The following is a 25,640-nucleotide window of genomic DNA, read 5'->3' as shown; positions in this document are numbered from 1 at the left end:
CGAAAGGGATTAGAGACTTTTCTCAGCTCTTACAGGGCACCACTGTCAATAGTTCACTCTGCTGCCGGCCACATCTGTATGTAGCGTGTTCGTGGCGTGTAGGTGTTAGGCGGTCAGGGTGGCAGGGCACTACTGTACGCCGAGGCTACATGTCCGTGGTTCCCTGTGTGTCACCTTCAGTCTCCAGGCAGCAGCAGTATTTGTCTGTGTGTCTTACCTCATTTATTTTGTATTTCACATGTTTCACATGCAAGTGTGTGTTTGTCTTTTATTAGGGTGGTGGGGTATGTTAGGATATCAGATTGGTAATGAAAAGTGTGCATAGTAAGCACGATGTGACTTGTGCAACAGAAATGATGGAAAGTGGAGAAAAAACAAGATGAGTGAAAGACAGTGTGATCATATAGTAATATGGATTCAGACAAACATGGTAAAATGTATACGTGAGTGTTGCTTGAACGTTGTAACATAATGTGAAATGTGTGTGAGTGTGAAAATTCACATGTATCTCGTGATTATTAGACAGTGTAATAATAATCAATTTCATCCCCACTTTAACTTGTTTTTTTACTTTTTTTTTTTTTCCATCCTAAAGTGCAGACTTGTACATTAAACCTGAAAACACTCAATCATTATGTAAGCTTCCGAGTGTAGCGGCCCTGATTTGGTTGGATGAGCCAGTAAACTCTGAGGAGAGATAAATGTTATACTTGGAAGATGGCTGAAAAGAATTGAGGAAAAGAGTCGGAGGAGGAGGAACAGAAGAAGAAGCTGACTTCAGCAGCTCTTCTGATTTCCGCCTCCCTCTCTCTCTCTAATTAAAGAAAGAGGGGTTATAAATTAACGAGGAGAGAGGATTCTCTCTATCGACCGGCCAGGCGGCACAACACTGAATCTCCCTTGTATGAAAAATCAGATATTACACACACACACACACAGAAGCAACTGGAAGAAAGTAGTGTGTGTGTTTGCGTTCAATATGACAGCGAGGCCTGTGGGAGGTTATGATGATAGGGCCTGTGGGATTACTGCACTATAACACCCCATGGTGGCAATCCTATCGCATCATCACCGTGCGACGGATTTAGAGCCACTTGGCCATGAGATGACACTCTTCCCCAGTCAAACTGTGTTTTGTTTCATCTCCTGCTCTTTCTCTTGTGCTATCCTCTTTTGTTAACTGTTCTCCTCCTTGTCTTTATTTAGATTTTGAAAGGCCTTGGTCTTTGTTTATGTATGTATCACTTTCTATTTCTTCTGTTGTGCACCCTTCCGTGTTTCCCGCTTTTTGTCTTACTGTTTTTCGCCTACAGGTACTGACACACAGACAAAGACAAAGACAAAGACAAACACACACACACACACACACACACACACACACACACACACACACACACACACACACGCTAAAGTAAACTAGAATCTGGCTGAACAAGTAAGAGAGATGAATTTTAAGAAATCACAGGTTTAGGATTATTATACTGAGCATCTTTTTTGTGCCAGTCTAACTGTGAGAGTTATTGCTGTGCCAAGTTGCATTATGGGACAATGAGTTCCTAATAGTGTGGCGAAACCCATTCAGTCATAAAACAGTATCTGTCACTCGTGTCAGACAAAATTATGTTGGTATAACGGATTCTGCTCCATCTCTCTTTGTGTGTGTGCATGCGCGCCTGCGTGCATGGGCCAGCAAGCACATGCATGCGCCCGCACGCGTGTGCGACAAAACAAGCGCAGAGACAGAAAGAAGATGACAGATTGAGGAGCAAGAGAAAACAATGTGTGGGGATTTCGACATATTTTCTTAAAGTGAGCTGCTTTTATTGAGATAAAGAGAATATTGATGCCTGGACAGGGAATGCATGTGCATGGTTGTGCATCAGTTGTGTGTGTATATTTGTATGATTGTGTGAGTGCGTGGGCACACGTGGGCTTTTCTGCCTGTCTGCGCTCCATATTGTGATTCTCCAAGCACAAATCCCATGCTGTCTGTAATAATTATTTTGTGAACTGGCTGCTAACACTGCAGCAGTTCCTGGAGCAATTTACACACTCCATCTACTCAGCAAGAATAAAACATAACATCCTGGTTCTGATCGGTAAATAAACTTTTCTCATTCAGACGGTGAAGTTGTCCTGTAATTCTGAAAACATTAAGAACATTTATCATCATTGCCATGCAGTTGATTCTGCAGAGTGTTTACACAAGGCTTTTTTACAGCTGTGACACGGTGTTGAGATCTTACTTTACTCTGATGAGTTCAATTAACACTTATTTATTTATGAGTTTCAGCAAAGCTTTTCGGACATGCACAAAATGTCACTCTGTCTCCCCCGTTTCCTCAACCACCAGCATCTTGGGCAGTTTTAAGTTCGGAAGCTCACATGAACTGCTGCTCTAACAGTTACATCAACAGAAGCCACATGTTGGCTTTTATGGAACGTAATTAACGTGATTCCTCAGAGCATACATGGTATCAACATAGTATAGGGACATGGTATCAAGATCTATGCAGGACTCTCAGATCACAATTTGGTGGCTAATTTATGATTATTTCTTCTAATTTTGGAACAATAAACCTACAAGAAAAAAGAAAAATTAGGGCATTACTTATTTTTTAAATAAAAACTTGAATGAATTTACACTCAGCTGTTAAGTATCATCGGTCCAAGCATTTGTCCGTTTTGAGATTTTTTTGGTACTGTGCAGCATTAATAATGACTTAAAGCTACATATTAAGATTCCGATTAAAATCAAATATTGTGGGAAGAAAATACTTAGCAGAATTAAACTATTTGTGTTTAGAAACATGCATATGGAGAAGAGGAAGTTATAGAGCATGTGTGTGGTATCGTCAAAAGTAAAACATCCCATTTGAATATAAAACCATATCACGCACCATTGTTTTTACACTGTCACGTGCTGTGACAGGGCAGCACAATCTCAAACGTTACTCTTTGTTGCTGCTGTATCAATGCAGTTGCTGACCCAGCCTACTGATCCTGTCAGAAATTATTTGCTGCAGCCGGCTTCTCTTTGCTTAAATAAAAAAAGCAACCCAAACGCAGGTAGCCACTTTAAAAGCTTTTCTTCCAGACACTTAAAACTAAACCATCTAACCAACAGCATGTATCTGCTGCAGGGAACAGCAGGTGTGGGTGCTTTGAAAACCGGAGTGCTAAACACCTGTAGTGGGTGAAAAGAGGGGAGAGCACAAACGTGGTGATTGCTCAGTTCCACCTCTTTCTCCCTCTGTTTCCCTCTTGCTTTCTGTCTCTTTTTCTAGCGCTCATTCGCTCTTGCTATCTCAGCCCCATCTGTCTCTATCCCTCACTTGTCTCTGTAGCGCTCCATATTGCTCTCCTCTCCCTGTCTCTTCCTCCTCTGCCCCAAGGGGATACATTTTATATTTTTAGTGCATATCCATATTTTAGTGCAGTTACTGAATTTTTATCTCTTGATCATTGTGGAAGTCTCTCTCTCACTCTCAGCGCGCTGCTGATTTCTGGTGCATGGGTGGGATGGCTGCGCCAGAGAGACAGGGAGAGAGAGTGAGAGAAGCTCCCAATTATGTTTCCACTTTGGGTCTTCGTGTCTCTCTTCCCTTCAGTCTCTTTCACCGCACCACATTGAAGAGGTACTGATCATTTTCACAGGCTTTCTGTTTACACACTCCCCCTCCCCAGTGCACACCAACAAAGGTTCTTTTGTGTGTGTGTGTGTGTGTGTGTGTGTGTGTGTGTGTGTGTGTGTGTGTGTGTGTGTGTGTGTTCGCGCTCGCCAATATGAAATATGAAATAGCTTGTCTCAAAGATTGGGTGGAGACCGTGCGGTTTGCGGCAAACTAAAGCGAAAGACTGTAACACGTGCAGATGTGACCTGAATAAAAGCCAGCTCTCAGGCAGTCTCTTGAATGGTGTTTCTGTCAATAACTTTTGTGGAAGGGTAAATATACACACGCTAACACAAAAGCGCACTGACCCCCTTGCCACCACAATCACAGAGGTCTCAGGCTTTGATTAACTGTGGTTTGAGGTGCTATCATAGACCGCAACAGCAGTCACAGCTAAAGATAGACAGAGTGCACAGATGTATCTGGCTTTGGGAAAACAGCAAGGGAGACAGGATCAGGCAGGGAAAAAAGGTGAGGGGAGGATTGAAAGATAGAAGCAGAGATGAGAAGTTAAGGAGGGAAAGAAAATGGGGAGGAAAGGGGAAGAGAAGGAATGCAGATGCGAAGATGGTATCTAAGATGTCATCGGAGAAGGATGCAGTGGGAGGAAGGAGACCAGATGTGATGGAGACGTCACAGAAGAAACAGGCAAAAAGACAACCTCCATCTCCACATTCTTCCGTATCCAAACCCTATCTTTTGTCACGCCTCCGTCTTCCGTCCTCCATTCTTCTCTCAAACGTGTCTTCACCCGCTCTGAGCTACGTATGAGCGATTGGTGCATTAAATATGAGGTGTTTAAGCCCGCACAAGGCAGCTAAATGTACGTATAAAGATACATTGCTGCCATTTAAAGTCCATTAAAATGGCTAGAATACCCAGCCATTTAAAGTGGCCATTCTTTATAAAGTCAAATTAACTACTTATAGAAATGTATAAGCTTGCTTGTGAATGAGGTCATTGATCAACTAAAGGTTCGACGAGGAGATGTGATGTATGATTTTCAATCCTGGTCTTCAGCCCTTATTGCTGGTTTGGTTAAAGAAGCAGTCTGAGATTGTGGACAGTACGGAAATACTCACACTCAATCTCTTTTTTTCAGTTTATACTGGCAACATTAGTCACCATTCTTATCAACTGCTGCCTCCCCAGATCTGTGTTTGCAATGCGAAGTGTAGCTTTTTGGAAACAAAGATAATGTTTCAGAGACCAAGATGAAGTAACATTCAAAGGCATTCGATAAACAAGAGCAATATGAACATAAACCCAGACATAAGAAGAAAGGCCAGGGTTTTAGAAATACTGGCTTTATGAGGTGCCCAGTATAGTGACTGGATAATGGCATAACTTCATCACTCAGTCACTCTGTTTGTGTTTGTGCTGTGCCAAAATGTCACCTTTGAAGACTTTATTGCACTGTTCAATCTCTCTATCTAATGTCCCAAATGCTGTTCCCTTCTTTTCACCGTCAGGTGCAACACGGAAAGACCAACTCTACTAAAGACTTTTTTAAAAATCTGAAAAAATATATTAGAATCAGCTGTAAAAAAACGAAATAATGTGGTAAGTAAGCATCAAAATTACCACGGTTCAAACCAAGAGACATACAGTTTTCACACTTACCTTTTCCCACTCTCTTTCCTTGTTGAGAACAATGACCACCAGCTTTGGATTTTCCTGGTAGCCATCTTCTGTGAATGACAAGTCTCTACCATCCCATGTTACATTCATCATGTACCTGAGAGTGAGAGGAAAAGAAGATGAGGTGGAAGACAATAGGGGTGAGGAATAATGGAGCAGAGGGCCATAAGAGAAGAGGAGTAAGGAAGGAAGGAGGTGGAAAATTCAGAGTATGAGCATGGGAAAGAAATGAATGGAGGAAAAACAGAGGAAAAGGGAAATTGAATTACATTAGCATGAAAAAAAAGGCCATTTACAATCTCCTACTATTACTATCCTGAAATATTCACGGGGGATTTTTTCCATAGACAGTTGTGGAGTCACATTGGATTTATTATAATTACATTCAAGATATATGAAGCAACCAGAGAGTGAAAGTGCAATACTAAAGAGTTACAAAAATCTATCTGTGTGTGTACGTGATAACCTGGCAAAAATTTCTGAATGACAGTATTGTTAGTAAGACCAGGGCAGTGTCTGTTTCATTTATCAGATCAGATTTAAATTATATTTAAAAAATAGAGACTAGGAGAATGAATAGCACCTAAAGTGTGTCCATAGTAAGACCACACACACACACACACACACACTAATGAGTGACCCATATGGCAGGTCACATTAGCTAAGATGGAGGGCAGTGGGAAGATATTCTTGGGTCCACATAGCCTCCACATTAATCACAGCTGTCCTTGCCCACTCTGTCTCTCTCCCTCCTTGTGTCAGTGGTCATGTACGACACAGCAGAGACGGCTCCTCTTTTCCTCCTCTTCAGCTCCAGCCATGCTAACAGAGCAAACTGCAGGTGAGGGGCATTCAGGAGCGTCCTTTATTTGGCGGAGCTGGTGTTCCATAGCAGCTACTGATGATGCACAAATGATCGTTTGATAGATCTCATTAATTGTGTCAGGAAAAACATGAACATTGATAAGCACCTTCTTTTATGTTTTTTTTTTCTGCTCTATGTCTTGAACAATTATAATACTGAGTCACAAGGATGAAAAATGCTGTGTAATATGTGTTTGGTGCAACATTTATACCGGCTTGTCTTTTTAAGTTTTCAGCTGGTGGCGCACGCGCACGCACATACACACATGCACACACACACAATCTCCAGATGAAATCAGCCAGCGATAAGGGCACTGAGCCGATTTTGTGGTTAAAATGATCTGATTGGCCTGCAAGCGACCAGGTGAGAAGTATTAAGCCGTTTGATTGGACAGGGAATCCAGTGCTGAACCCAATTATGTGCGATGACAGCAGACAAAGAGGAACTGGGATCAATACCAGTGCCAAGACTGCTGTAAAGGACACACTCAAATACCACACACAGACACACACACACACACACACAACAGAAGCATTTGCTGTTCTTTTCTTCTGTTTGCTGTACAGTTTGTTCTTCTTTGTTGTTCATTCATTTCTTCACACGTTTCAGACAAAATCACTGAAAGAAAGGGGTGTTTACAGCATCAATATCAAGTATTTGCTCTTAATCTGATATGTTACGCATAGGTTTGTGCAAGACAGTAGGAATATAAGCGGGGCATTCTGTGAGTAATCCTGTAAGACTCAGAAGATAAATAAAATTCTTCTCTGATAGAGCTGGTAAGGTGTTGCAGACCTCCTTTAATCCTGCTGTCTCCTGACATCTGTTGAGAGACCCTTCTGTATGTGGATTTAAACTAATTCAAAATTGAACAGTACACAAATTTGTGCTTTTAAGCAAGACCAGGAAACAGACAGGACAGGCAGATTGTGTGTTTGTGCGTGCATGCGCGTGCATGTGTGTCTGCAAGTATGTTTGGGCTGATGCCCATTGAACAGGTGGGCCTGATAGGGCGTTGCTAGGATACGGACACAGACTGGAGTGTGTATGCCGGAAGATGACCCTAAATAACCCTGAATCCACACATCCACATCCACACACACACACACACACACACACACACACACACACACACACACACACACACACACACACACACACACACACACACACACACACACACACACACACACACACAGACACACACACCACTGACAATTACTTTGTACACATGTTTCCACTCCTGTGGTTCCAAGATCATAGTCAAGCGATCCAATTGCTCTCAGTCTTTAGCCTCATATCAGTAATCGCTCTCTTCATTTTTTTTGGGGGGGTGCAGCAGAAAAGGGGGCAACAGAAAAAAGAAAAAAAAGTGCGATAAGAGAGAGTGAGTGAGAGACATGGAAAAAGAAGTATGATGAGGAAAGAGGAGAACTAAGCCTCGACAGAGTTAGGATAAAAATATCCTCTGTTATTTTCTTCCTTCCTCCTCTTTTTTTTTTGGGGGGGGGGGGGAGTAAAAGGGATTGCGATGGGAGGGGGCCACTGCACCAGAGTTAACCAGCACTAAACATACACTGCAGCACACAAGTAAGAGCACACACATAACACTGCATTACAGCAGCAAGCGCCAAATACTCTGCATTTGCCCTTGCTTTCTTAATCCATCATGACAGAGGAATGACAGAGCATTAATGATGTTATAATACATAACAAATAACCTCCACAAACACTCTGTGGATTTCACACACACACACCACAATAGCCGTCCTCCCCTGGTGCAGCCGTACATATATATGCCCTGCCCCTGTCAAAGTGCTCTTGACACATAAGAAATAACATCTCAAGTGCTTATTCTGAGCTGCTCTGGATCTCCGCATGCCTACAGCATACTTTGTGATAAAACTCTACGTTTTGTCTGAGGAGGTTCTACTGCAGGGGGATGAGTGTCCACAAATAGGTTCGCATGAAATGGGCACGGAGTAGAGTTTAAATGGACGAGACAGCTATCTTTCATCAGGACAAGAACCAGTCAAAGTGATGACGTATATAATGTCAGAGCATTCATGATCTGTGAAGTGCACACACAAACTGTGGCTATGCGAGGCAGAGGGGAGAGGTCTGAGGAAAAAAAAAGAAATACGGAGGCTGCTATCAGTGCTGATTTAGGTCTTTTAAGAGCACCCGAGGGGGGGTAGTCACTTGAAAACACACACTGAGCCTCAGGTGGCATGTGTTAAGTGTGGCATGAATGGTGACTACAAGGTGAAGTAGATGCTAGCTTGGCAGTGTGTTTGCTTTCCCTGTTTCCGTAGTGTGTGTGCGTGTGTGAGCAGTTCTTTATTTTATTTATTTAATTTTTTGCGTTTCAGCAGCACAAGATTAATTCTAACAATTACATTTTGTCTTCTCCGAGCTTGCTGTCGCACCATAAAACGCAACCCATTGCTACACAGTTATCTCAACGGCAATTCCTTTGTGGCACACAATAAGCTTTATGTGTGTACTGGCCTGAAATCAGTTTGAATATCACAGGTTTTCTCTAATGGGCAAATTCAATTCCAGGACAGGAGCCAGTGCACCACAGTGGAGCACCTTATAAGATATACTTCCCTCTGATGAGAAAGGAATAATATTCATGCGTGTTGGGGTTGGCAGTAGTCCACATTATCACTGACGGAACTCGCTCGTATCCTTCCCTGTTTCGCCACCCTCCAACTACTCAAACCAAAGGCAATTTGATGCTTCATTTATCTCTAGGATTTAGTGCACAAGTTGGCAATTGCATACTAATTTTACTTAACAAACACAATGCATACAACTGCTGTGACCTACAGAGCTCCGATGCATTAATTATATTTACTCATGTATACAGTCAGATAGATAATATAACACAATCACATGTCGGCTTACTGAAAGCTGTTTTTGTTCAGCTGCTCAACACTTAAACGCCATCTATTTGTAATGAAGTGGCACATGAAGCAGGAGGCTTTCTAAAAGATAACTACCCTTAGAGCCATTACTGATTATTCCTAAACACATCTTAAAATGGCTTTTTCTATAGCCTTGGCTGATGTCAGCATTGGTCGAGGAGGCTGAACTCGTAACCTCCTGTACAGTATGTTACTGTTCCCACAGGTTCTGCATCAAAACTAGGTCACTGTTGTACACTGAAAGTAATTGCATCTGTTTTTGCTTTGTAATAACTTTTTTCATGTATCAATCAAAGCTTCCACGTAGCCAGTAAAAATAAAAAAGAAAAAAAGGATGCAGGTTCTCTCTCACAAACTATCACCTACAATAAAGCATCACAGTGACTTCACATGCATTAGTGTATTAGACACAAACACACTCACAGGAGCTCATTTTAAGATTGCATTCCACTTCATAAGTTGTCCGTGCCAACAGCTGATTACAAAACCATAGATGTGCTCTATAGTGAGGAAACCGTAGTAACTTTGGTTGTAAACAAGGGAGTTAGTTGATGTATTACAAACAGCAACAAAGTCCTGAAAATCAGATTGAAGTGGATGGATGGATCCATCCATCCACTTCACTTAATAAAGGCCTTTGACCTTGGAGACCACTGTTTGTTTCACATTAAAATCAGAAGCTGTGACTGTGTCTTTCAAACGTGTGCTTATTATCGTAACCGTGATGATGAATGGAATGGAATATCTATTTGCAGTTCTTTCCTTTCTGTTACAAAACATATTCATAGGTCATGTCTATAACTCTTTGTGAAAGTGACAAGCAGTTTTGACGTGAGTATTCAGATTGGAGTATTTATTTTTAACACGCTTGTCTATTGTATAATGACCAGTTAATATAGTGCGTCAGGTAATGTCTCAGGTATGAAATGCCAAAGGCAATAGCCAAAGAGTTTGTATGGGTGTGTCATGTATAGATGTAATTTTGTGTATTTCCTGAGTTTTGACAATCATATATCAAGGCCACACATACACACACAGATAAACAAGTGCTTAAGTCTTTTAAGGCACACTGTTCACCACAGCAAGGTGAGCAGGACACAATAAATCAGTCATGACAGAACATTCTCTTGAGGTGAAGAAAATTTTTCCAACATACATACAAGCGCAAATACACAACCCCTAACACATACACATACCATAATTTATATTGTGCACGAGTTGTCACTTGGTCTGATTGCTGCACTGGCCAGCTCTCTTACTTTGTCATTTGTCTCCTGCTTTTTTTATTTAATTTTATTTTTCTATTACTCCAAAAAACATATTCATCTTGGATATGTCATGGTGGATTTATCATCACAGCTGTCAGAGGCAAAGTGAGTGAGGTAAAAGCTCACTGAGAGCCTGCCCCGCTCGGCACCAGTCACCACAAATAAGCAATTTTCTGCGACGCAAACTAAGTTTGGCTCACTTGTGATGGTTTTTTCTTTTTTTTTTTTTCTTTTTGGCTCAGTTGAGGACGGACACAGGATCGACTAAATAAGAGTTTCAAAAATCACACCTGAGTCTGTGATGTGTTCAAGCAAAGAAGGACACCCAGTTCAGCTGTCACAGTCATCTTGCTGACAGCAAGACAGCAGACCTACAACTAAATAGAAGCCTGGGATATAACACTGCGATACTGGGTTGTACCCAAGGCTTATAATACAGTATAACTCCATAATGCGTCACACCGGTGCTTTATATTTGAACATATAGCCCATCTGCCCACCTGTGTGTGTGTGTGTGTGCATGTTCTATCTCCCCTGACAGCTGTTGATGGTCTAACAACCTACACTGGCTCGCTGCCCTGACCTAGCCTTGACCAATCATGTTTCTCACGTTCTGGCCCTGAAGCCCTATTGGCTGAGCTCTCTCACCCACAACAGAGCCATCTGCAGCTACTCATCACCTGGGTAAAAACCTGAGGCAGCAGAGCATGCTGGGAACAATGTCAGCTGGCTCTGTATATTTGGTATTTCTATTTGGTTTACCTGTGTTTCCTCAGAAAAGAACTACTCTATTAGTGTGGAATTGTTATACAGAGTCCTGCTGAGGTCATTAAAGATGCAATCAGTCATATTTTACTGTCTCTTTGCACAAATTGACTGTAATTTCCAAGTGCCAATTACTAACTTGTTACCTCAGCGACTACTGCAATTTTAATCTCTCTAAATAGGCTGAGACATGAGTCAGCCCGGCCCCATTTTTGCAGTGAGTGATCTAATCTCCCGCGCTCCCTTAACTACTCACGGCTCACAATGCATTTTGTTGTTCGTGTGTTTTTGTTTTTTTTTTTTCTTTGTTTTTAATTTTTTTGCAAAACCTAAATTCAAAATTGGTAGAAAGCCAAATGTAAGATCCAACAAAAGATGCTTTTCAATATTGATGAAGTAGGTAGTAGGCAGTATATTATGAGCTCACATAAGGAATTAGCTATCAAATTTTTTGATAGATAGAGAAGATAGACTTTTGTTTTATTGACCATTAACATAAAATTATTATAAGTTAAATTTTGTTTTCCCGCTGTAAACTGACCCCAGAGGGAGATGTTAGTCTTCAACTGTGACTATATGTATATGATATAAACTTATATTACTTTAGGTGAGGAAATTACTGTAACTCCCTAAATGTACCATTTACATGATCCGTTTCTTACTGCATGACTCAGGGTCATTCTTTTTGTCTGATATACTCAGAAGACTCTGACCCTGAAGTTAGAAATCTTTCTCAAAGTTTCAGAATATTAAAAACCAACAAATAAGTGTCCTGAATGCCAAAAAAGCAATTTCAAGCAAATTGCTGGTGTTTAACGTTAGTCTTCTTCTGAGACAAAAGCAAACATGATCACTTTCTTGTTCTTCTCCATCATTCTTTAGTTCTGACCAACTTGACTGGGACGACAATTTGGAGTTTTGCAAAGTGTTTTGGGACAGACATTTAGTCATTTTAACTCAATCTAAATTACACGCATTGTTTTTCAAAACAACAAAAAGCAAACAAACGAACAAAAAATAAAACACAATATTGGGATCTAGACACAGGTTATGTGTGTCTCTCACTCTTTTGCCAGATGGCGAGCCAAACAGAGCTGGCAAGACCGGTAACATCTCCCACCGGCTGCTGGGGAGCGAGTGCATGATGAGAAGGAGAACAGATGAGAGTGAATGAGAGATGGAGGAGTAACATGAGAAGAGGAACAGAAGGACTCGTCAAGGAGCGCTTCGGTTTTGGAGAGCACTCATTTGTAGCAACCTCCTGCTGCTACCCCAGTCTCATTTTCGTGCCTTCCCTCTTCCTTCGCTGGCTAAATTGCGAACTCCCTCCTCAATTCCCATTCATCTCTTTCTTTCCTCTTGCTCTGACTCCTACACCTCTTTTACTCTCTCAGCTCTAACTCCCAATCCCTCGGTTTTTCATCCAGCAATTGCACCATTCTTCAATCTCAATCCCTAATTTAGACTTGGTAGACGTCTCTAATTACTGAGGATGAGGGTGCAAACAGAAAGATTGTGGCACACTCACATCTCTGCATTCACACAGCTACTTTCTTAGATGCTCTCAAAATATACAAACTATTATAATTATATTTAATTAGAATTTCAAATTTTCTATGTATTTCTCACTAATCATTATAGATGTGGATGCCCTAAACAAGCGCACCCATGCACTATGTCTTTGCTTACTTATGTAGTGCACTGGGTGGCAGTTTGGTTGTCTTCTCCATCTGGCCGTAACAGGATGTTTTGGCTTCGGGGATGTCGCCATACTCCTCCAACATGGCTGCCGCTGCTGACGTAATGATCCCCAGACCATCACGCACTCGCGCCTCCAACGGGTAGTCCCAGTCATCGTATGACACTGAAATCATCCCCGACGGAAACTCGTCAGGCGTTATCTCTGGGTTCCCGGTGGTGAGCGACGGCACAATCCAGATGTATCCAAATCCGGTGAGGCCCAGCGAGCGAGCCTCCTCCAGGATGTAGACTGCTTCGTCTTTGGAGCAGTAGAGCAGGACCACTGGAGACTGGACCTTCTTGAGCATGATCTGAGACCGGCTGTCTTCTTCCACTGCATCCAAAGTGATGATATTCTGCAGGTCCCAGCCGACAAAACTAAAGCATGAATAAAGAGAGCAGGATTAAAATGTTAATATTTAACTAATAGACTATGAACTTTGCTCAGGTGCCGGCAAGGGCAGTTATAATTTTCCATTAGAAATAATATCATTGTTAAGTACAACATGAATACTAATGGATGTAGAGAGCTTATTGTCAGGGGAAACACATGAAGACAAAACTGAATGCAAATGCTAAAGTCGGTCCTGTAGAAGAGTGCTTGTAGGTTTGGCCCTCACTACTAAAGGACAAGGATCTCAAACACTGGCCTGTTAATGTGCGAGGGCTAGCGTCATGCCTGCGGTCAGTGCCCTAATTAGTGACAACAGTTATTACACAACAGCACCGTTACCAATATAATCATTGTTAGCGACTGTGAGCTTCTGTCACAACTTTGCACAAAAATAAGCTCATTAACAATGCATTGCACCTGCAAACCCGTGTGGCTGAGGGCAGATGCGTAACACAGTGTTGCTGTGATGACTATCATGTTCAAATTAAGTATAACAGAATGTTTTATTTTTTTTTATGCTAAAGTGGGTAAAAGTAAAAATGCTCATTTAAAAAAAAATAAATAAATAAATATATATATATATATATATTTCTATAGTATCTTTGTTATCCACTGGGACTGACTGGTCTTTTCGATAATGTCCAAAGCGATGACTTCCTTCAGCTCCTAGTACACACATAGGGCAGCACAAGCAGAGGAATTAGCAGATATGTTAGGAATTAAAAAACAGGATATGTCGTAAAGTGGCAGTGCGCGGTGGTGTCAGGAGCACAGGTCCTTCACGGCAGAGAGCTGGCTGAGTGAAGGACAGATGCACATGAAAACCCACATACACAAACACAAAGTCTATTACATAGTGGGATCCGTGGTGGCAGCAAAAAGAGGGATCAGTTAGCCATCATGTAGGAATCTAACAACAGACAGGTGGTGTAATGTGAGAGTGATCTGGGACTTGCTGTCCTCTTCATGCTGTCCAAAGTGATGATGGCCTACAAGTCCCAGATGACGTAACTAGTAAAGAGACATGATGATACACGGAAACACATTCACAGAGACAGAGAGAGAGAAAGAAAAACAATAGAGAGTATGATACAGGAATCCGAAAGAACTTTCAGGAAATATGTGTTGTTCGTTCTTCTTTTTTTTTTTTTTTTTTTTGCCAAAGAAGTTTGAGAGTGCCACAATTTTAATGCACTTTTTTTACTTAGCATGATTGAAACAGTTGCCGTGTGCTTGTGTGTATTCAAATGATCCTGATCCTAACAGCTAACAGGTAAGTGAAAATCTGGCCAGCCATTTCGATCTTTAACTCTCAGATTACGCAGACACGAAGACTCCCAGCAGATGCGCCCATCCACTATATGCGTTCACCACCAAAACATGTTATTTTGATCTCACGTTATGAGTCTGGACCAGGACTAACATATCACCACAGCACAGTCAGCTTTGACTCACCCACTTCACTAATCCAATTTTCTAATTAAAAAGACAGAAGTTCCTTGGTGATAAAAGTCTGTAAAGGTGAACCAGCTGAACACTGACGTAGGAAAATGACAGCGTTTTTACATGTATTCGTCCTGTTTTTAATAATAGGCTGCCATTTTAACACCTCAAGTATTTATTTCATGGAGTAGACATTGATGTTTCAATGGAGGCCTATGGTGATATAAAGAGCCTTAGATAAGGGGGGCTGGACATGTTTAATGAATGGAAACTTTTCGTATGTCTTTCCTAAAAGGCATTGGGATACCTGTCTGCAAATTAATGTGGACATAACACAATAAAATATATAAAATAAAAAAGAAGAAGAGGCCAACTTTCCGATTTTTCTCTCTGTTCTCAAAAAATGTCATTTTCCCCTCAAACCTCATACATTGCTGTGCAAAAAGATACTGTTTACGTTAGGATAGCCAATATTTATTGTGTTGTTTCTGAAATCAGAATAACAAGAGTTTGGGCAGATTGAAGATATAAAAGATTAAAGTGGGAATGTTTAACACTTTACACACTTTTCAAAGCTATGAGAAAACAAGAACATGTATGATTTATGTATGCGCAACCTCCCTCTTGTTAACATCCGGATAGTAACAGCTGCTATGGGGAGACAATTCCTATAAGCGCATTTAATCATCCAAGTTAATGACCAGTTGTCCCTCTGTTTGTAATGAATACAACACTGTCACCAAGTACAGAGGGGAAGAGAGTTTTTGAACCCTGGCTGGGTTTGAAATAGAGAGTAACTGCAAATAAAATAGACCCTCCTCTGCCATACGTATATGCATCACCAGCAGAGGCAACAACCATTGTCAACATCTCAAAATTACTGGACATGTATCACTCACTTGATATTTTTTTTTCGCCACAAATTGTGGCTTACTGCCCCTATCTATTTCATTTTCTCTCTGCAGAGAGGGATCGCATCATCAGTGAAAATGACCTGAAGGTGCCGCAAACAAAAGCCAAGCTGCATGGGCAGTAAAGCCAGCTGTCATCTACATCAGTTTTAAGAATGGTGATAAAATCCTTTAAGGTTTGCTGTCTGTGAAGTACACACTGCACAAAAACCATTTGGTAATTCCTAGAGAAAGAAAACATTATTCTTCTGAGAAAATTTACAGCAATAATGGTGAAGATTACAGGCTCTGAGAAATGCCAAGAATAGCAGCGATTTAAAAAAAAAAAAACAAACAAACAAACAAACATGCAAAGTTTCCACCTTCCAATAAGAAAAGTTTCGGAAAAATTTTAATTTTCATACAAATTTTATGCTTGCAAGGTACTTCCTGCTGCAACTGTGCGACAAGTACTTTTTTTTATGTTTCTGTCTGTCCATTGGATGCAAAACTGAAAAAAAAAAATAAATAAATAAATAAATCTATTATTAACTATATAATACATTGTTGTAACATTTGTTCAGAATATTGTTGATTCCAAACCATCCTCCACTGTGTCGATGAAAAAAGCTCATGAGCGTAGTAACCCGGCACATTACGACACACCGTTGCAGGTATGTTAATACAGTTTAGGCAGCATTTATCTCAAATTACAACTGTGTAGAAGTAAAGCCCGACTAGGCTAGTCCTCTCTTTCCTGATCTTCCCAAAATGAAAAGGAAGATTGCCACATGGTTGCCACATCTATACTTCTTGAGTGACCGCTTTATGCTGTTGCATTCCCTTGTCGGCTATTGTTGTGAAGAGAACTGAAAATAATTTACATTTCCACATATGTACATAAACAAACAAAATAGAGCTCCCAGCAATAAGGGGGAAATGTGAAGAGCCTTGGAATATAATCGATCCTACCTGTTGTCCACGGTAGTTTTCAGGACGTTGATGAACTCCTGGTAGCCGGGAAACTTTGAAGTGACAATGGAGAAGATGTGCCAGTCGTACTCCTCCATAATGTTCAGCATCAGGAGAGCCTCCTGCTGGATGGAGGCGCCAAACTGGAAGAAAGTTGACTTCACATCCTGAGAAAAGACAACAGGAGAGAGGAATGGGGAAAGAGGATGGACGGAGGGAGAGATGACACTCAATTAAAGATTCACATCACCAAACTACATCTGAAAAAATACAATTCTATAACAGAGTGTCTTTTTACACACACACACACAGTAATAATCATCTTCATGGAAGAAATATATGGATGAGGAGCTCAGAACAATTCAATTAAGCCCAAATTGGATTGGTGCAGTAGTGGCAGGCTGCAGTACTGTGGGCCTGGGTAGAAGGAAGGAACAAGGGTTGCCATTCTCTCTGAGTCACTCATATTCACTCCATTAAACCCGACTCAGAATCATTTACCACTTAATTCAGCTAAAATGACGTATGGGCTTGGACAGAGCAGACAAGTGCTACAACAGGTGGACAAATTTGCTCTATTCATTTATGTTTCACATTTCCTATTCAATGACTTGTTGGAATGTGAGGTATTAAAATGAGGCAAAGTGAGACAACAAAAAGTGAGGAACAACTAGCATCACAAAATGCGGGTGGTTGATAGAGTTACCTAATGCGTGGTTTATTGTGTGTTTGTCTTTGTGTGTGTGTGTGTGCGCGCGTGCCTACTTCGGTTACCCTGAATTGTCAAAGAGTTTCCACATGACTTATCTTGACACCACTTGTCTTTGGCAGTGTAATTGTGATAGACTTGCAGGAGGTGGTGTGCGCATGTCTTCAACATCTGTACCAGCATGCGTGCGCCTGTGTGTGTGTGTGTGTGTGTGTGTGAGGCTGCAACGTGGCAGCTGGAACACAGCAGGGCTTGGAAACATGGAACAAAAGGCTGGAACGAGAGATAAGGGACAAATGAAGAATAAGTGACTCTGCCCCGGTGTCACTTTGGAAGATGACACCTGCTCTTGAAATGAGCAAGTGCATCGGATACACTGACACACACTGACGTGCATAAATACACACACGATGTACACACTGCCTGCAGGCTATAGGTAGAGTAATTCATCTTCAGTATGACTGCACATAAAAAAAACAGGTGTGTTTGGTCAAACATAAATGTAGTTTATTAGCCTCAATACTAAATGCTATAAAAATCAGGTTGAAAACACACCTTGTAATGTTGAACAGAAAAAAAGAGCCATTAATATGATAAACTAAGTGTGAGGAGGGAAACATCATCATTGCTGTAACTTACTGTGGGCTAATATAATATAATATTTCTATTTTCTATCATAACTCTTAAGAACACACATTATCTTGTGCAATGTCTTGCGACGTTCTCTGGAACCAACAAACGCACAATGCCCACAATATTGCCAAAACATCTCCAGTTCACCTCTCCAAAAAGGAAACGCACAAAAGGCCTCTCAGACCATGCAGCTCCATTTATACTTACACAATCCCCCTTTCACCATAACATGTCATCACTGCTGATCCCATACTGGAGCTTTTGAGTGGGCCCTGCCTCCAACGTGCACCTGTAGGCTCCGATCATAGTTTTCCAGACTCAAGTCTGCATCGGTGAGGAAGGCTTCTTCCATTATGTAAGCGCTGACACATAAAAAGCCTATAAATGCAGGGAAATGTCAAAGACTGTGAGGAACGGATGCTGTATGGTCTTAGTGTATGAGAACAAATTACAAGTTATCTTCATATTTTCACCTATTTTCTTTGTCAGATGCATACCAGCGGCCTGCCGGTCTATTCCTATAGAGCTCTTTTCCTGTAGACAAATTTGCACTCATAAGAGACAACTGAGAAAACAGGGCACTAGGGCAATGAAAATAGATATACAAGTAGAAAGCAGGGACTGAGTGCAGCGAACGGTATTTGTGACCATATCAGTGCTGTATGTAATTCCATCTCTACATGCATGGCCTAGCATTTCCTTTTCAATTGCTCTGATAGGCTCTGAATAATGTGGGTATTCGCAGTCGAAGTATTTGCGTGTGTGTGCCAGATCCCCCTATATCACAGCTCTTAAGTGGCCTTTAATGGTGTTGTACGTGTATGTGAGGTTGGCAGACTCGATGCTCAGACTCTTCAGAGGCTTTCTCGGCAACTGTGTGTGCTTGAGCATGGTGGGATAGGAGGGAGGTCGTTCTATAAGACATGTCACTTCCTGTTTTCATCACGACAGCGGCCGATAACGCCGCACTTTTCTCTAATATACAGAGGACTGGGACTAGCACAAGGCCAAAAAGAGCACTGACTTTTTTCTTCTTTTTTTTAATACAAGTACTATGCCAGTACCCAAAAGGTATTTTTTAATACACTGCTCAAGCTAAATGTGCTCCCCTCCCTCTCTATCTTGTGTGTCTCTGAACCAAGTGTTGTTAAATTTTAGTGACTGTATTGTGGCATGACCCAGTAGGTTCACAGTGGTGCATTTTTGAATCTGGATCCTTATTTCAGTGAACAGTGAAACTGCCAAAGGCACCATTTATGCACTATTCATTTAGGAAAATCTACCAGTGGTTATGGATAATCTATTTTGTTATTCAATATTTTTGCCAGTTTTTATGTCTGTGTTTGCATGTGCCTGGGGCAGAAAGCCAATATCTATCATGCACTGAAATAGAATTTTTTTTTTCGAACTGGAATAAGACAGAGTGTTTGTGCAGGTTTCTTTATTTCCATTACAGCTCATCAAATTGATCTGGCTTCAGTTGAGCTGAATATCCTCAATTCCCGCAGGTGCACGGACCCCTGCACTGATTGGGATGAGCCTCTCAAAGATGGGCAGTTTAGGTCGGCCTAGCCTATAATTCTCAGACCACAGTCACTTCCATTGAGCACTTTACTGAGGCAGAAGAACTGACACAAAAGGGGACTGTGCCAAACGACTGAATAAAACTTTCTGTTCTCAGTCTTAAGATGAAGATGAACTGCACTTCCCATTCATTTTTTCTGTCATCTGATGTCTGTCATGTTTAGATTTCTCTTTCTCAGAGAGACGCACGCAGGAATGGATAATAAACAGCTCTTTATATACACTGCTCCCACTTTTTGTGTCTACGTATCTTTCTAACTGTATATTTTTATTCTTACTCTTACGTGTTTCAATTAAAGACCATTACGTTTCACAGTTTGGGGAATTAAGTTGAACAAGAAGAGAAAAGGCAATAAGATACTAAAGAAGGAAGACATATGGCAAGCAAATAGTAAAATAGCAACAGAGAGTAAGAAAATGTCTTGACTGACAAGACATGCCATGATGAAGAATTAGCAACGGTAATACTAAAAGAAAGCCGATAAGACTGAGTGCAGCAAACAGAGGAAGCTCCACAGAGACATGAAATTACAGACAAAAAGGGAGGGAATGTGGATTCAGCGTAGAGGGAGAGAAAAGAAGTGATGGGCACAGCACTGGAGAGGAGACCGCTGGAGTGACTAAACAGCGTATGATTGTTTCTAATTGGGATGGCTCACGAACCATGACATCAGAAAACAGCCAATCATATCCTCTTATTTCACCCTTGTCAAGTGTGACATGTCACACACCTTCAGCGTGTGCGTGTGTATGTTGTGTCCACGCACAAACACGCCTAAGCGCATGCGGGCGCACACAATAGGTAAGCACACAGCCTGTCTTTCACACCTCTTTTTCCACTCACTCATGTTCACAGTCTCCCACCCTTAAATTCCCCGCCCTGTTGCGCACACAAAAACACACACACGTACACACATACGTACAACTAGAATGATGCAAACACACACCTAACCTGCAGGTCAGGACGGTGTGTTGAGATAGAGGGGAGTTATAAATAGTAGTCCTCATATGCTCCTGTGCTGATAGCATCATGCTCTGTCTGGTCTGATGACATACGCATGTGTACAGAAAAATCACACACACACACACATATTTACACACAGATTAGTGCGCAGTGAGTTTTTGAGTGTGAATTGAAATTGTGAAGCATGCACTCACCAAGAGTAAGTGCACATTCACACCAAAACCTGTATATATTTGTCATGCAAAAGGACGCCATATTTATCCCCATATCGCCTCAATCTACCAGAGAGATCCTGTTATCCTCTGGGTTTAGCATCGCCACAGTGGAGTCCAGTGGAGAGGAAAGACACTGATATGACAAAAATTCCACAGTGGCCAGTTACTAAATATAAACAGACAGGCATAAAAATAACAGCAGCGAAACAAAAGGGAGAGAAATGTCTGTGGAAAAAGATTCAAAATGCCTCACATACAACACCCTCCATTTGAACCGCACAGAAAGAGCTGCAACAGCCAAAAAACGGGCACTAAAAGATAAAACGACACACAAAAAACAGTCACACATGGTCACTGTGTGCCAAATTGTGTTGGGATTTTGGATCTCAAAATGTATGGCAGTAGGTTAAAAGTGTTCTAAAAGCTTTAACTTTCCTGGTGCCAGAATCACAAGATGTAATAACATATTATGACAGAGAAAGGATAGAGGTTTTTAATTTTGCACATTGGGCCAACAGAACAGGTCTACGGCATTTCTGTGTTTGTGGGGCTGGATTGGCACCGATGCAATATCAAACAGACTGGTGCCAAACAGGTCCACTGATTATGGAAGATGTATGCACAAATTTCAAATATGCAAAATGAGTGATCTTATAGGCTGGCGCCACTCATTTTTTGCCTCCCACTGGATATTTTAGAGGACAAAAAAAAAACAAAACAAAAAACAACTGAGGAATAACATTTAAGCTAATTAGGTAAGTTGAAACTTTGCTGAAGTAAGTGCTGCTTGGCAAGCTGAACGCTTACGGAAATGAGCCATATATGTTTTCCAAAGGACGTTCTGTGTGTTTGCCAAGTGGGCAAGGCATCATTCAAGTGACAAGTTCCAGCAGCAGGAAGTGATGTCATCACCTGTAATCAAGAGAAAGCGAATACAGCCCACTGTTGGCACCACAACCTGTTATTTCTAGCAAGTGAAGCTCATTTTTAATATCCTCTGTCAAACCCAGACAAAGGATGTGTAGATAAAGTGAAATAAGTCAGTTCAGAGAAAGACATTAAACTGAGGAAAAATTGTCCTAACGAGGCACAACTCATAATTAGAAAGATGACAAATTGACTAAGACATTAGACATGACATTCTTGTGTGTGCTCTCGTGAGGCGGAAGGCTGCGCCTCAGGGAGGGGGATGGGCGGGAAGGGACGGGAGATTCCAGACTTGCATCTTGAGTTGCAGCAAAATGCAACAGTGCAGCGAATTGTTGAACTATTTGAAATAGCCTTTTTTCTTCGAGCCCAAAAGTCATCGAGGGGCCAATAAGCATTATTGTAATGTATTGTAAAATTTGTTCAAATATGCTTAACAACACTTCATTTGTAGAATTAATTCACTGGAATTTAATTCCTTTATTTAACAATATCATATTAATAAAGGAAAGTAAAACATGTGATGTTTTATTCACAATTCCCATAACTCTTTTCTTTTATGGAGACTAATTTAGACGATGCAAGGAGGCCTCCATGTCGGTCGTTCATCTTACTGGCAAAGACCAATGCACCAAATCCTAATATTATGCAAAGACACTAAAAGCCTACCTGATCAGATCCCACACTGCTGCAGTTTTTCTTTTTTTGTGCATTTTGAAAATTTAATAGGAAGCATGATAGCTGAAAAGGAAGCTTTTTAATAAAGGCGTATGGACTGCAACATCACGCGTGGTGTTGTTGATGAAGTAATACTGGAGTTGAATGGCATTACAAAACCGTCTGCCGTGAAGATCAGTTAGTAGGGAGCAATCAAACGCCGCAACAACTAAACAATAGCAAAGTTATTTCCCCTGCAGCTGAAGCAGTACGTCTCTATGTGGGCTGTGACAACCTCATGAACTCACTGCTTTATGATTCCTTTTAAAACCCATCCTGTTTCATAATGTTAACCTGATGGCATCAGGCTATTACCATGGTATAATAGGGTTTGACCTGAGAGATGTAAAATGCTGACCAATGGCTTCGATGAAGTGACAGCTGAGCGGCGATACTGTGTTAGACAGATGCCGGTTACCAGCTTTTCGTGGAGGTGGAGTGAAATTTATGTAAGGCGATCCCCTTTTTTTATCTTTTCTTTCCATTTCCACGCATGACCAGAGGAAAATTTCATCATCCAAACATTTCCAAAGTTCCTCTTACTTAAAGCACATCATATGAATTTGCTCTGTAAACGGTTCCGTCAGAAGCTTAAGAAACTGCAGCGATTATTCTGCCTCTACTAGATTACAGTGTTTTAAAAAACGAGCAAATTGTGTGGTGCCACTGTGCACACGACTCTGTTCTTTAAGTGCATTTTTGTGTTGTGGAGAAAGGGGTTTTAATAAACTGCTCGGTGTGAACAGAGGGGAGCATATATCCTTTGTTTGTGTTGGATGATAATTACAGAGAAACTGCAGCTTTCAACTGCAATAAAGGCTACACAGAGACAGACACACACACACATGCACACACACACGATTAAACAAGGCTCTATTTGACGTCAGAGAAGAATATTTTTGGCATTAAATCAGTCCATTTTAGATAATACACACAGAGGGAGAAAGAGACCTATGCAAAGTTTATCACACAAGAGCACTGTCTGTTGTGTGTGTGCGTGTGCGTTGCGGTTGCTCCTCTGTCAGGACTTTTTAACAAGCAGTCGAGCCCCCACGGGGAAACACTGACAAAATGACATCATCCCTCTCTCTCTCTCTGTGTCTCTGCCGTTGTCTCTCTGTGTTTGCCCTTCTCTCCCACTCACTCTCTTCTCTAATAAGTCCAATATCTTCCTCTCTCTGTCTTCCTTTCTTTTTGCTAAGCCTCTGTCCAGGGGCTCTGTCTTTTCTCACCTCCCGCTATTCATCTTGGCCTCTCCCACCCACTCCCTATCTCTTCCAATGAGGCTAATATTCCGCTACATTCCTCTGGGACCTAACCTTACATCTAAACAGGAATGGCTGTTGTCAGTGTGGGAGTCTAACTTCACAATTTAACTCAAACACTGCAGAATAAACAGGCAAATAAATTACATTCTTTAAATTGTTGCAATGGCCCGAACAACTACATTCTTCTTTCTTAATTCCCTTAATTTTTGATTTAGTCGTACAATGTCGGACGTCAGCTTGCATTTAAATGGGACAAAGCAGTTTGCAATCAAAGGGTCAGGATCCTCCAAAGGGGTGAAACGATAAACCTGAGGGTCAGGAGATTATTAATACATAAACATGCTTGTGCAAATGAAGTTGGATAGCCCAACCTTTAGTTGAAATTGACACAGCTAAATGACAAGTGGTTATGAGCACACATTATTTCGTTAATGGGGTCGCATAAAACTGACCACCACAGTAAATTCCTTTTCAACCACATGATTGTGGATTGGTAATCTGATTACTTTCCTCTCTCTACAGCTCCGCTTGTTATTTGTCACTGCATTGTTATGCCTGCCTCCACTTCACATATTGTGCATTTGGCACTTGTCACATGCACCGAAATGATTGGCATCATTATTACAGCATTCACAGCCATAAGGGAGTCATCGCTATAGGAATAATATAAAAACAACCATAAAAATCCTAATTATTCACCACTGACCTGCCTATTGTGATTTCCTAATTTCACCCAATTCCTTCCTTTCTGTCCTTTTCAATATCAAATTTTTTTCTGCTGGTCTCTTTTCTGTTGTGTCTCTCTTGCTCTGTCATCCCAAAAAGTCATCCCACCACATGAGCTAAGGGGCTAATAAGGGCTTTGAATTAGACGTCATTGCAGAGCCTGATCCTCAACGCGATGGTGCTTTATTGAATATATAAGCAACGTTTCAACATGACACCTGTTTGTCAAGATTACTTATTGAAATGTGTGCTGTTTTTTTTTTTAAGCATTAGATAAAGTAATCCCATATGGAAATACTCCATACAGGGCGAACAGAAGCGCTGCAGATGAGAGTTCAGTGGAAGGCAACCGGATGGAGAGATAATACACAAGAAAAAAAGCAGACAGTTCACATACATATAGTATTACTCACACAGAAATATGCATTAACTGAAACACAAACGCACAAATAACCAAGCATCCACGAATAAATGCTTTTGTATATGGTCATGCTTTCTTTGTGCGCTGACACGTACAAAGATGTGTGCTCCCAACTTTATAAAAGGGATTTATAAATCGTGTGTGTGTGTGTGTGTGTGTGTGTGTATATCTGTGCCAGAGGGCTGTGTATCATGCTGAGTTCATTCCAAAGACACAGACAACATAATGTAAACCTCGGCTCAAACAGAATGGAAGAACACCCACTGCCCAGGAAAAGCAAGAAAATCAAAGGCCTCAAAGGCCACATTTACACAGAACAAAACATCCAGCGTATCTATGGATTCATAAAACAGCTCCCAACACGGGCTAACATGACACGAAAGTTAGAGTCCTGGGGTGAAATCATTTTTATCTTAATGTCACCTTTCCAGGAACAGCATTATAGCTTGGCTTGATTTTTCTTCACAACACCACAATGAGGGTGTTCACTCTTTGAAGTAAGAATGAAGTTTTTTTTGTTAGTTCTTTTTTTTCTTCCCATCCATAGTTCGCAGGAAGTTGAATTTAAATATTATACTTTAGCACAGTGTTTGAATATATTCTGGTGGATGTTATTACTGTGTCATTGTATCATATTGTGAACGTTTGTGGTGCTTTTGAACCTCCCTACCTCCGGCGCGTCGTTATAGACTGAATTTCACAGGCTTGCACAAACTGAGCAAACTGTGTACAGTGTGACTCACTTCACTGGGTTTTATTTAACCGACCCTGTTCCTCAGATGGTGCGAGGGTATTGCTAACTGGGTGGTTAATAATTTTAAATCATCCAGCAGTATCCTATTTAGCAGGGAGGATGACAGTCAGTAAGGCCAGAGGCCAAGGCCGCTATTT

At 41.2% G+C, this 25,640-nt stretch overlaps 1 protein-coding gene across 1 annotated transcript in view; it reads right to left on the bottom strand.

The window, feature by feature from the left end:
- Nucleotides 1–25,640, bottom strand: part of grin2aa (glutamate receptor, ionotropic, N-methyl D-aspartate 2A, a) — a 116,608-nt gene that overhangs the window by 24,198 nt on the left and 66,770 nt on the right. The window contains exons 3-5 of the mRNA XM_029508065.1: nucleotides 16,586–16,752; nucleotides 12,836–13,264; nucleotides 5,298–5,412 (exon numbers count right to left, since the gene is read on the bottom strand). Coding sequence (XP_029363925.1) covers nucleotides 5,298–5,412; nucleotides 12,836–13,264; nucleotides 16,586–16,752 — 711 coding nt within the window. The remainder of the gene's footprint in view (nucleotides 1–5,297; nucleotides 5,413–12,835; nucleotides 13,265–16,585; nucleotides 16,753–25,640) is intronic.

Source organism: Echeneis naucrates, chromosome 8 (genome assembly GCF_900963305.1).
Source record: "Echeneis naucrates chromosome 8, fEcheNa1.1, whole genome shotgun sequence".
Taxonomy (NCBI): Eukaryota; Metazoa; Chordata; class Actinopteri; order Carangiformes; family Echeneidae; genus Echeneis; species Echeneis naucrates.
This window is presented reverse-complemented; position numbering and strand designations above follow the sequence as displayed.